We start from the raw sequence: 12676 nt of genomic DNA, 5'->3' as shown, positions 1-12676 counted from the left end.
TGGCTCTGGTGCTACATACGTAGTTATAGGATTGGCATCCAATAATTGATTTATCTCACATTAACTGCTTTATATTACTACCCACGTTCACCATGTAGTCGTTTCTCACCCTGAGATGTGTGTTTTCTCCTAAATTGAAGAGGACAAAAATGGGTGTCTCCAACACTTACCTGTATATATTCATATCACCTTAGTCTCATCCTTATATTCAGTGTGTCCATCTTAGGGTAGTTCACCAATTTTGGGTCCTCCCCTTTAGATTTCCTTTGGCAATTTACATGTTTGTTTAAATAGTCCATGTCCTTTGCACATAATTTCCATTCTCTAAGGGTGTGATTTCATTATTACATGGATAACAGAATTCTTTGGGCTCATTCTGAACCAGAATTGGAAAAGCATATTCAGAAGCTATTTTTTTTGTGGTGGTTGGTTGATCAAATTGGAGAAGCCCCTCCACAGACCAACTCAATGTCTTGTCCAATTTGGAGTTTCTCAACACAAATATCAGTCAAGTTCTGTCTTTACCTTTACAACTTCATTCAGTTGAATTTTTAGTTCATCACACCCTGTCAGATCAGTCAGTTACTGCTTGTGAGGTTCTATAACTTTTGGAGATGTGGTCATTGATGACATCACTGGTCTTCTTGGCCATGCCCATATGAAATTCAGTGGGTGCTTCATTATAAATGTAGCCTTGCTCAGAATCCTCTTTTCACCTTCATTTCCCTTCATTTTACCATGTAAGATTATCTGCTTTGGAGATTGGACAAAGCCAATACTTTGGAAGGCATGTAACTTCCTCCCCCATGACCGTATTCTCATCTTTTCATGGATACATCTTTTCAGAGATGAGAGGCATGGGTAAATCACCAAGAGACTTCAAACCATTGGTTTGCAGACAAATTGCTTTCCATATCAGTGTTCTTAAATGCCTTAGCTGTACATTGCCATTGCATCATTTCCTTCTTCTCACCTGACAATGATTAGTGATGATTCATTGACACAGTTCTATGGTGGTAACACATACCAGTTATCAACGAGGTGCCCAGCACAGAGGTAACTGGGTTTGGACGTTGGATCTCTTATACTTGTCTTACATACATCACATTCATCTTATAGTGTTTCATCTGCTGGGTGCTTTCAGTTTGTTTATGGATTACTCTTCATGCTGAGACTAGATATATCTCACAGAGTGGGCATTAGATCCCCCTATTTTTAAGGTTCTACCCAAGTGGATGTATTTCCTTCAGCCCATAGCACCAAGTTAATTCTTTCTTGTACTCTTGCCTTCTGGAGTACACATTCCCAAAACTTTTATCTTCTGGCAATCCTCCTCCCTTCATGATCTTTTACCTTCTACCCTTACCAAGTTGGTCTATCTTTTGGGTTTGATTGGCTTATTCTTCCTGAAATTTGTCCCAGGTGTCCTCCCATTAAAAAAAACTTTTCCCCTGCTTTTCTTCTTTATTGGGGTTTCATCTACCACCTGTGGCCATTATTCATATGTTGATGCAACTCTGACTGGTATGTTTCTATTCATACTTTCTTTTCAGGGGCCTTCTCTTCATTTTTTATTTGTATTCCACTATGTGGGGAGTGTTACTTGATCAGATGTTCTTTAACTTGAAATCTGCACTATACAACCATGATGCCTTGTAATTTATCTTACATGGTTTTGCATGCTTGCAGTTAAGATGGGGTGTTCTACAAGATAACTTGTAGATTCATGACCTTGTGATGTTTTGCTTCGTAAACATGCCTATCCTTGACCATACCAGCCATGGACTGCATAGTTAAAGCAATAGGAGATTGCTGCCCATCCCAGTTCTGTCATACTTAGAATGAATAACTCTGTATGTTCTGCTTTTCAAAATAAGGTTTTTGTGGTCAACCATTGCACTGTCTTAGATGATAAATTCCTAATACCACTTTCTATTTCCAATTTGTTGGGGTGGTTGACCATGGAGCACCCTGCTGAATGTGTTCCACACATTAATAATTTAGTGTTATACTAGGGTGGTGGTGTTCTGTGGGTGTAGATGACATATTATCCTTTTTTTGTGATAATCAATTCAACAGAGTGAGATGTCAAAATGCAGTTCACCCCTTTGATTGGGAGCTTTCATATTAACCTCATGTGGATGTAGGTACTCCTCAAGGAGGTTTTGGATTAGAGTGAACCAATCAACATAAGTCTTCATGTGGGCTTAGGTTATTTATCTTCCTCCTTCAACTTCCTCTATCTGTGTTGTGTGGCATAATGGTGGTATGTGGGATTGTTACAATTTTGTCTTCGATTGTCCTTCATTCTCTTTTTATGGGAACTTTAATTCCATTTGGATGGTCCTAGCCTATGCCATGGTTGGGGGAATTGATACCATGTAATAGGCATCGTTTCAATACCAGATGTTAATTTTCTGTTATTCCTTCACACCAGTCCTTCTCAGTGTGGGATTCTAACTAATCTTGTAAGATAAGTACCATATCAGAAGTTGTAATTTTCCTATACTCAAAATTTATTTTCAATAGGTACTTATTTCTTCTTACACTTCCCACTTTTTTCCCACTAACATATTATGCAAAGCATTTATTAAATTATGCTTGTATTTTCTCTAGGATAATAAATAATGGGTGTACTGTTAGATATACCAGACTGCCAATTGAAGTTTGATGGGAGTGTTAAATTTAGATATTTTTAGAAATGACAGCTTATTGCAGCTTTGTTTACATAAATGTATGTGAATCACACTTATATACTTTGGGTATTGTGAATTGCCACTAGTTGTATTATTATGTTATGTTACTTGAAACTACCAAGTTTTTTTGTTGCTATGGATTGATTAATATCTCATAATATCTCATAATGTGTAAAAAATTCTATGCTTCAGTTAGGCTATTTATAAATACACTTCCAAAATATAGTTCAAATAAGTTAGTTAAGTGAGAGATATAGTCAGATAAATATATGCTGCATATTTGTGAGTTTAACCATAAAGATAATATAGTGGCAGTGAAATTATCACAGATTGCATTGCAATAAAAGAGTAGAGAATAATAATTTGTCTTGTAAGTTGTATTATAAAGTAATTGAACTAGCCTTTGTGAAACTTTGATGAAAAAGGGAGAGTTATTTAAAACTATAGTTAGAACTGTAGTATTCGACAGGTATAGTGGTGATTTAAAAGTAAACATATTGTAGACCATATTGTTATAACAGGACAAGAAGAAGAATTATTCTTGTCAAATTATGTTCTAAAGTAACTAAATCAGCCTGTGTGGACTTTGATGAAAATGAAACAGTTATTTAATCTAGATACAATTGTCATAACCAGCTGCATGCCAAAGATTTATTTATATATTCAACTTGTTTTAATATATTATTTTAAAACAAGTGGACTGCGTCCTGTTTGTTTATTGTTAAAATTTATCACCAACAAATCACAGGCAACTACTGTAAAGAATCCAGCCCTATACATATAAAAAACTTGAAAATTATAAAAACAAGAGAAAGAGAAAAAGAAACTTGACAGAATTTTTTAATCCAACAAATTTACAGTGGCTTACAAAATACTCACCCACACCCTCTAAGCAAGCATAAAAGTGGTTAGGAATGTCAATGTGAAACCATCAGTGATTTTGAAAGATTTGCAAAGTACCATGTCTGATATGGGAATCATTACTTATACATTAACAGTTTCTGGTCCCTACACAAAGCTGGCATATTTGGACAATTAGCAAAAAAGAACTCATTACTGGAAACGAAAAAAATTATCTTATATCTCATATGAAGTTTCCAACAAAGCATGTAAATAATACTGCAATGCATGGCAGGTTTGGTGGTCAGACAAAACACAAATTGAGTTTTTTAGTCTAAATAATACTGCAGATGCATGGCAGGTTTGGTGGTCAGACAAAACACAAATTGCGTTTTTTAGTCTAACTTCAAATAATTGTATCTGGTGCATGCTCTAAAACAAATCACTTAGTCAACACCATCTCAGCTGTCAAACATGGTGGTTGCAATATTACATTATTGGGATACTTCTCATTAGCAAGGACTGGGAAGCTTTTTAGGATTGGGGAGATGAATATTGCAAAGTATAGCCAAATCCTAGAGAAGAATGTGCTTGAATTATTCAGAATCTAAACTGGATCAAAAATCCACATTTCAGCAGAACAATCACCCAAAGCACAAGTCCAAAGTGGTTTTCAAAGAAGAAAGTGAATGTCAAAGTCCTGGCTTGAATCCACTAGACAATGTATGAAAAGACTTCAAGATAACAGTTCATCAACGATCCCAATGAATTTGTCTGAATTGGGCAATTTTGACTGGAAGATCAGGTGAAAATTACACCATCTCATTTTGCAAAAAACACTTATAGAAGTGATTACTGCCAAAGGTTCTTTCACCAAGCATTGACTTAGGGGACTTAATACTCATGAACACAGCAAATTTCAGTTTATATATTCTCATTGCAGGTTTTTCTGTCATTCAGTCTCCTTCATACATAACAGCATTAAGTTTGATCATTAGAGTATTGAACATAAAAAAGTAAATTAAAAAGTTGTTTACATTATTTGTATTTCATCAAAATGTAACATTATTGGTCTGGGGTGAATACTCTTGCAAGTCACCTTAAAAACCTTTTGCAATAGCTTGATACAACAAAGACTTGTAATATAGTTGATGATTAATTTTAAAAATGGTATATTTGTTCACCAAATTCCAAGTTAGGTAGGCCAAGATATGATTTAAAGGATCATAAAAAATGTTTTGTCATACAACTGGCTCATCTTTATTGTTCTTTGGCTAAAGTTAATAAACATGGTTTTAAAGTTTGTGTAAACAATCAGTTACATGTACTGTAACAAGACCATCAAAGAAAAAAGACAATTTCAGTCCAAAGGTAAGGATCTCTTGGAAATGCTCCTACAGAAAATTAAATAATAAAATATGGTAAAACATTTGGTCCTACAATAAACACTAGTTTTCAAATAATTTTTAGGACTTTACCTGGGTTAAAGATAAACATTATAAATTTCTGTTCTGGTTAATAATAGTGTTTTCACTCAGTTCTTAAACCTCGTTTTATTTGGTATGCTGTGGCTAAGCAACCTACATATAGAAGCTTCTGAAAAATATATATTATTTATTATACTGATGCTTCTACCTAAAAGCATTAATAATGCATTTAGTTGTCAAAGATGCTGTATACAGGGGTGAGTACACTGTAATAAAATGATGCTTGAGCCTTACTACATCATTACAGTCAATTTCATCATATCCAGTCATGCTTTATCAGGCAAAGATGCTTATTGCTAATAATATTCTATTGAAGTTTCTATTGCAAAATGCTTCATCATAAGGCTATCATTTCCACAGCACACTTTTCAGGCTTTACATAGTCAACTTCATCAATGAGAATGAAGATTTCTCAGCACCATTTTCAACATTTTGAAATCTATAGGCACTACATCCAGCAACGTGACTGGTATACCTGTAAGGAAGAGCATGAATATTCTTTTCATTCTCCAGCTGCTTGAGGTATGCTATGGTTGATAAAAAGTATGACGACAGACAGTCTTCTTGATTATGTTACATGCTGTTCCCTAGAGCACATTTCTAAGTGACTTTTATGTTTGGGGATTTTCATCTCTTATAAAATATCACACTTTAATAGTAATCGTGGCTGGGGTACAACTTGTTAAAGGTTCCTTTCTGAGCAGTCATGGTGTCAAAATTTTCCCTCATTTTGTTGTTTCCCAATTGCTTTAAGTAAAAGGGATATTCCAAGCTTGAAATTATAAATACCCAATCTGAATGTATTCTTATGATGTGAGTGTACTCAATATAGTTTCTTTTTAATTAAAATGAACAACAAGTTATTTATATTGTTCACCAATGTGAATTCATACATAATACAAACCCACAAGTGCCAAACTTAAATTATAAATCTATCATTTAGATTAGCAGTCTAGCTTCATGATTCCTACATAAATTTATTAACCATATATTTAAAATTAAATACAAAAATCATGTCAAGTATAACAAACAAGAATGATGATAATGTTAATGCCTATACACATTTTTTTCCAACTCTCTCTAAACAACTTTAAAGCATATATCAAAACAATAAGTTTTTCACTTCAAAGGAATATAAGTATAATTCTACAATAAAAATTTTCATAATACTGTTAGTATGCCACTAGAAAGTGGTATGCAACAATCATAAATTGAAATATTTTGTTTTCATTACTGAAAAATAAACTATGAAATTTTTATTTTCATTAACTTCTAACCACTTACCTGTATTTACTTGATCATATTCATAAAAAGATTTTTAACTTCTGAGTATATTCAAGCTTCTAAAGCAGAGATGAATACAAAATATATTGATATTTTACATAGTGTACCAAGTAACATTGCTGTGGATGAATTAGAATTCGGGTTGAAACAGAAGGTATGTAAATTTAAGTTATATGTGTGTATACATATATACATGTACTTAGATAGATTTGCTTTTTAATTTAAAACTTGTCTCAAATATTGATGTAATAGATATACGTTTTTTTATATTTTATTCTAAAATATGTTTGTTGTTAAAAATGTGACTGATTAACATATTAATTTCAAAGTATATGTAAAAATTTTCATTTCTACGTGTACATTTAGTAAGTAATTCAGGCATTGAAAATGCCATTTGATTCTTTATTTTTTACTTATATAAGAAGTTAAAGTTTTTTATTAGTAGTCAGAACACCTTTATATGTTTCCAAGTGTTAAAAATCAATGCTTATGCATTGAAAGTTTATACAACCTATTTGTTCTGTTTGCAGTTACATTTTATACAACTTCAAACAAATTATACCTTTGATTAAGAACATTTCTCTGAAATTCTCTCCAAAGATTTCAAGCAATATGAAAAATATTATCAGGGGAATATGGCTTTATGACTATAATAAAGATGGAAAAATTCAAAAGGAAGAATTAAGAACAATTCTGGAGAACTATTGTTTTAAAATGACTGATGAACAATTCAACAGGTATGGTGAAGTAATTCTTAATTTTGTGCTGCATTGCACTAAATACATTATATATTGAATATTTTTAACTTGACAGAAATATTTTAAGATTTATATGATAGTTCACTTAGGTGTTCTCAGCTAATGAGTAATTTTTTTTCAACAAAGACTATGGAACAGGTATGATCCTCAAAAAACAGGCTTGGTCTCTTACAAAGATTTCTTAATCAACCTGGGAGTGAACAGCTCCCGATATAAACAGTTCATGCCAAAAGACACTGTCATTAGGGCTTTGAATTGGAGCAGTTCCCTTGGAGAAAAAAAAACAGATGTAGAAAGGTAAATAAATTTTAATACTATGCAATTTTTGGACTGTAGATAGATATATTTTTGATATAAATTACTTATAATCATTAATAGTTAAGCAAAAATAAGGTTGTTCACAGCGCCAACTTTGACATGGAGCTTAAAATATTACTGGATAATTTTGTCTAAAAGTCAATTGCTCAAAAGCAAATAAGAAGGTAATTCAAAAACAATGAAAACAGAGAAGAACACTGAAAAATTAAAGATTTTCAGAATGAAAAAAGAATTCTACCTGTCAACCTTCCTCAGATAATATATAGTATACAAGAAGAGGCATTAATAAATGTTGGCAAAATCACTTTTATTAAAACATGATTACTGCAGAGATAAACCACAGTGACACACTCACACAAAGTAAAATAAATAAAGAATTATTGATATTTTTGTAAATAAGACTCTTGAAACACTGTAACTAGTATGATTTTTAACACTTATAACCATAGTTGATCGTGTGAAATTATTATCAGCTAAGTTATTTTCCGTTTATTCAGTTTGACTTATGTGCATAAAAAAAAATACTCAAAAACTGAGAAAATTTCAAGAGATTAAGTAACTAAGAAAGAAACCCTGATAATTTATCATTTAAATAATGTAGTTGTGGACTTACAAGTTGTATTAGCAGATCAGTAGTACAAGATGGTTTTCAAGCATCACAAAATAAGAAAGAAAGGATATTGTGGTTATACATACTTGAATAACCTTAAAATGTCACTACTGTAGCATTAAAAACTGCACTGATTTTTGATTGGTTGAAAAAGTACTGAAGTTACTTTAATCCATCATGTATTTTGTATATCATGAGAAGTGCCTTATAGCAAAAGTTATTATTTTGAAATTATCAGTTTCTTATGTCAGTATTATGATAACAGCTTTAGTTATTTAATGAGTGTTTTAGGGCACCAGCAGTTTTGGGACACACAACGTTATTTATCACATTCATTTGTTAAAAATTTATGCAATTATATATCCAAAAACGAACAAATAAATCTCTAGGTTTTTAGTGCAATTGAATTTTTTTTTGCAATGATTTGTTTGGTTTTGTTTGTTTTGTTTTGTTTTGTTTTGTTTTGAATTTCATGCAAAGCTACATGAGAGCTATCTGTGCTAGCCACCTCTAATTTAGCACCGTAAGACTAGAGGGAAGACAGCTATTCATCACCACCCACTACCAACTCTTGAGCTTCTCTTTTACCAATGAATAGAGGGATTGACCATCACATTATAACATCCCCACAGCTCTAGTGCAATGGAGATTTGGACCCACAACCCTCAGATTACGAGTTAAGTGCCTTAACCATCTGACCATGCCCAGTCTTTTTGCTCTGAACTGAATGTAAACAGAAATGCAGTTGGGGCACTTTTTCTTTAAATTTATGCTAAGCAGTTATGTACAAAATAATTGACAAGTCTTCTACATATGACAACTTTAGAGAAGAAATTCAAAGAACATTCTCGTGACTATTTTAAGGTGGTTCCAATTGTGTTAGCCCTAAAGAGGTTTATTTTTGATTCTGTCGAAAAGGCTGTTTCTAAGCTATCAAGAGATAGATTACCATACACAAAGTTCATCTCTATGTCTGTGTGAAATACTTGTGTCTACAGAAGTAAAGAAATTTTCAAATCTTACTGGTACCACACTGCTATTGAATTAACATATACAAAGATTTAACAGCTACACTAACCATTAAGTAATCACTATAAAGAATTCCAGTTATATAATTAATACAGTAATTACAGTCACAAATATACAATCTTAGATCCAAGTACATTTCCAAATACATATGTTATTTATCAAGTTTATTTGTTCTTGATAAAAAAAAAAAAAAAAGACCAACTACGTTACCTTTGTTATGAATTTTGGGTAAAATAATAAAATGAATGGAAATCTTATGTTAACAAAAATTGAAGAACTTATGGGGACTGTTTTCATTAAAGAATTGTAGTAAGAAATTCTAATAGGCTTGGTTAACGTTCACATTATTTAATTAATCATGTGCTTCAATAACAGAATCTTTATTATAAATAATTACTCTAGCAAATTCTGTATTAGCTGATTTCTGTTACTTTAATGTCAAAAACTGACTTTTGTAGTAAAGAAAAAACTAGACTAAGTTTAAAAGTACTTGTATCAAAATTATTGAATGATATAAATTTTAAAAAGTTCAAGTATATTTTTTCCTTTGCATTATTAAACACTCCACATGGAAATGATTTTCAAAACATGCAAACTTACTCTGAAATACAAAAATAATTTCCCAGGGTTGCTTTCATGTGCCTCCCAGTTCATCAGTTGAAAACTTACAATGATAACAACTGAATTTTGCTACCCATGATTGACTAAGCATGCATTGTAAATTATGTAGCCTTGTGCTTAACTCCATACACCCCCCTCAGTGTGGATTCCTGTACGTGGTGGGGATCTTCCAGGAAAGGTTTTGTTCTTTCACTTTACCTCCTCTGGGATCTAAATATCCACCCACTTCTTTACCATGTGTGGTGACCCCTGAGGGGGAGAAGAGTATCCTAGTGGTTTAGAAGCCCAACCCTAACACACCACTTTGGCCTTGAATTCCTGTAGAAGGGCAGCCTTGGGGTAGTCCCCCTAGGTTCATTTGACTGGTCGACTTTGGGTAGGATCAACCAAGTACCAGTGCTGGATATTCTCAGCAGGTGTTGTGGATATTGTATCTGATGCTGGTATTTTGGTGTAGTGCTAACAAAATCCTGGTGTTGCTGCAGTGTCCTTGTTTGGCATTGTAGTGTATCCCCTTGTAGGGCTCAATGGTGAATGGGGTCAGTGGGCACCGAAATATTCTTTTTTTATTATGGATCCTCCAAATAACAACGTAAATAAAATAGTTAAGAAACAGTTCATAGGTAAATGACCACATCTAGAAGATTCTGAGCAGCAATCATTAACATCTGTAACACCTGCACCTCATTTTCTTATACAACCTTCTCTTTTCGACAAACCTTTAGGGCAAATATCTCCCTTTTTTTATTCAGAAGAGACTAGAGGGACTTGCTGGCTCTCCAACGTTAGTAAAGAAGCTTTGATCTGGTGACATATTGGTGGAAACATCCACATCTCAACACAGTGAACTTTTCGTCCATTCAAAGGTGATGGGAGATATATCTATTGAGGTTACACCTCATGCTATTTTGAATTCATCACAAGAAGTTATGGTTGAGAGGGATTTGAAGGACATATCCAAGTCAAAGATTCTCGTTGGTTTCTCCATCCAAGGAGTTTCTGCAGTGAGGCATATCTCCACTCGCAAAGATGGAATTACAATGTCGACCAATATTCTCATTCTGACATTTACATCACCACATCCACCTGCCACCATCAAGGGAGGCTATATGAACTGCAGGTTATGGCCATACATTCCAAACCCTCTCTGATGTTTCCAGTGTCAGCAGTTCGATCACTCAAAGATGCCATGTTGTGGTTCCTTGATATATGCTCATTGCACTGGCAAGGACCGTGATGCCTATGAGTGTGAAATGGACCCTCAGTGCATCAATTACAAAGGCTCTCATTCATCCAACTTTCATTATTGCCCTAAGTGGTTGGAAGAAAAAGAGGTGTAGCATTTGAAAACGATTCATAACATTACTTATCTTGAGGCTCGAACGTTGCTGTCCACCACTTTATCTCAGACGTATGCTGCTGCACTTTATTCCATACCACAGTAAGAGTGCAGATGGACTTCTCTGTGCCTCCAAAAGAATCATTCTCAAGCCAAATGAAAAGTCTTTTGATTTCCATGGTTAAAAAAGTTGATGAATCAATGTCAAAACCCATCTCTCTTTCTAACATACATTCCAGCAAACCCCAAGATCCACTTACTTTGATTCTGGGTACAGACATTTCCAGGGGTACATATTCTTTTCCCACCCAAAGATGTAAAATGATCATTCATTCACATCCTCAGTCACTGGAATCCTCTTCCAACAACAAAGACCTGCCCAATCGACCCAGGACAGGATCCATGGAGGTTGACTCACTTACCTTGAATAAATACAGTAAAAAAAGATGAGGTAAACAGAAGGGTTCTCCACCCAATTCGCCTTCACATAAATAAAAGTGGCCACCTTGATAAAACGGAACTGTCAAGGTTTACGTTCTAATCTGGATTACATCAAAACACTGATTGCTTCCTACCATCCTGTATGTCTTTATTGTCCATCACACAGCCTGTTATTTCTGTACAAATGGATGGATGGGTGGCACCATTGGTTGATCCGCACGTGCCCAACCTGTCTTTGCCACTGACACATCTTTGGATGCCATAGTCATCCTTGTCGCCTGGAGAGATCTATGATCAATCAGACCCTGATGCTCTCATTGAACAGTTGCCATCATCCTTTTTAATCTTGAGGTACTTTATTTAACATTGTCCCCTCTGATGAAGTGCTGATATCGATGGGAGGGGTTGCTTTGTATAGATTTTGCTCTCTGATTACAACCATTCTCTTTTCAGTAGTGGTTCTTATACTTATTTTCATGCACCTAGTCAGTCCTATCTGCTGTTGATCTCTCAATTTCTTCCCTTTCACTATTCTTCCACTTTTCATGGAGGGTTGACAATAATCCACTAGGCAGTGATCATTTTCCTATAGTTTTGAAAGAGACTGGCCGTGGTTGATGCCACCTTACCAGCGTGCCCTGGTGAAAGCTGGATCAGGCAAACAAGCTCTCTTTCACTGCTCTCACAGAACTTGATCCTGCAATAGTTTGTAAGCCATCAACAGACGTCTGTTTGGCACCAGTAACCGACTCTATTATACATGGCATGGAAGGCTCAAAAATTGGCCTAGGGTACTTGTTGTAGGTATCCCACACTCTTGCACTGCATTGCTTGCCAGCAGGCCTGTGCACATACTCAGTGGGTAAGATGTCAAAGCCAGAAGGACTATTTGATTAAGTTCACAACCGACATATCTTCTATCACCAGTTCCAAAGTCATATGGAACAAGATCTGAAAGGTCAGTGAGCAATATGATTCAGTCCCCCTCTTGATCTTACTCTCTGATGGCCAGGAAGTAGTTGATACCCAGAACATCACCGATACTCTACGTGAAAGCTTTTTGCCAGATATCTAGCACTTCTGATTCATCAAAATTTTTTAATGGACAGGAGATTCCAAGTTCATGTGGGTTCGACACTTTCCTGTTCTTTTCTATGGGAACTTGGAGTCCCTCAGGGTTGTGTTTTGAATGTCACACTTTTCACTGTAAAAATTAATGCCATCATTGAACAACTGCCTCTTACTGTTGCAAA

General features: G+C 34.5%; 1 protein-coding gene across 2 annotated transcripts in view; it reads left to right on the top strand.

The window, feature by feature from the left end:
* Positions 1-12676, top strand: part of LOC143252795 (EF-hand calcium-binding domain-containing protein 6-like) — a 102172-nt gene that overhangs the window by 27225 nt on the left and 62271 nt on the right. For both annotated transcript variants that reach the window (XM_076505506.1, XM_076505507.1), the window contains exons 6-8: positions 6410-6461; positions 6908-7044; positions 7192-7362. In XM_076505506.1, the coding sequence (XP_076361621.1) occupies positions 6410-6461; positions 6908-7044; positions 7192-7362 (360 nt within the window). The remainder of the gene's footprint in view (positions 1-6409; positions 6462-6907; positions 7045-7191; positions 7363-12676) is intronic.

This window comes from Tachypleus tridentatus, chromosome 6 (genome assembly GCF_004210375.1).
Source record: "Tachypleus tridentatus isolate NWPU-2018 chromosome 6, ASM421037v1, whole genome shotgun sequence".
In the NCBI taxonomy this organism is placed as follows: Eukaryota; Metazoa; Arthropoda; class Merostomata; order Xiphosura; family Limulidae; genus Tachypleus; species Tachypleus tridentatus.
The sequence above is the reverse complement of the archived record's forward strand: the minus strand, read 5'-3'. Positions and strand labels throughout refer to the sequence as shown.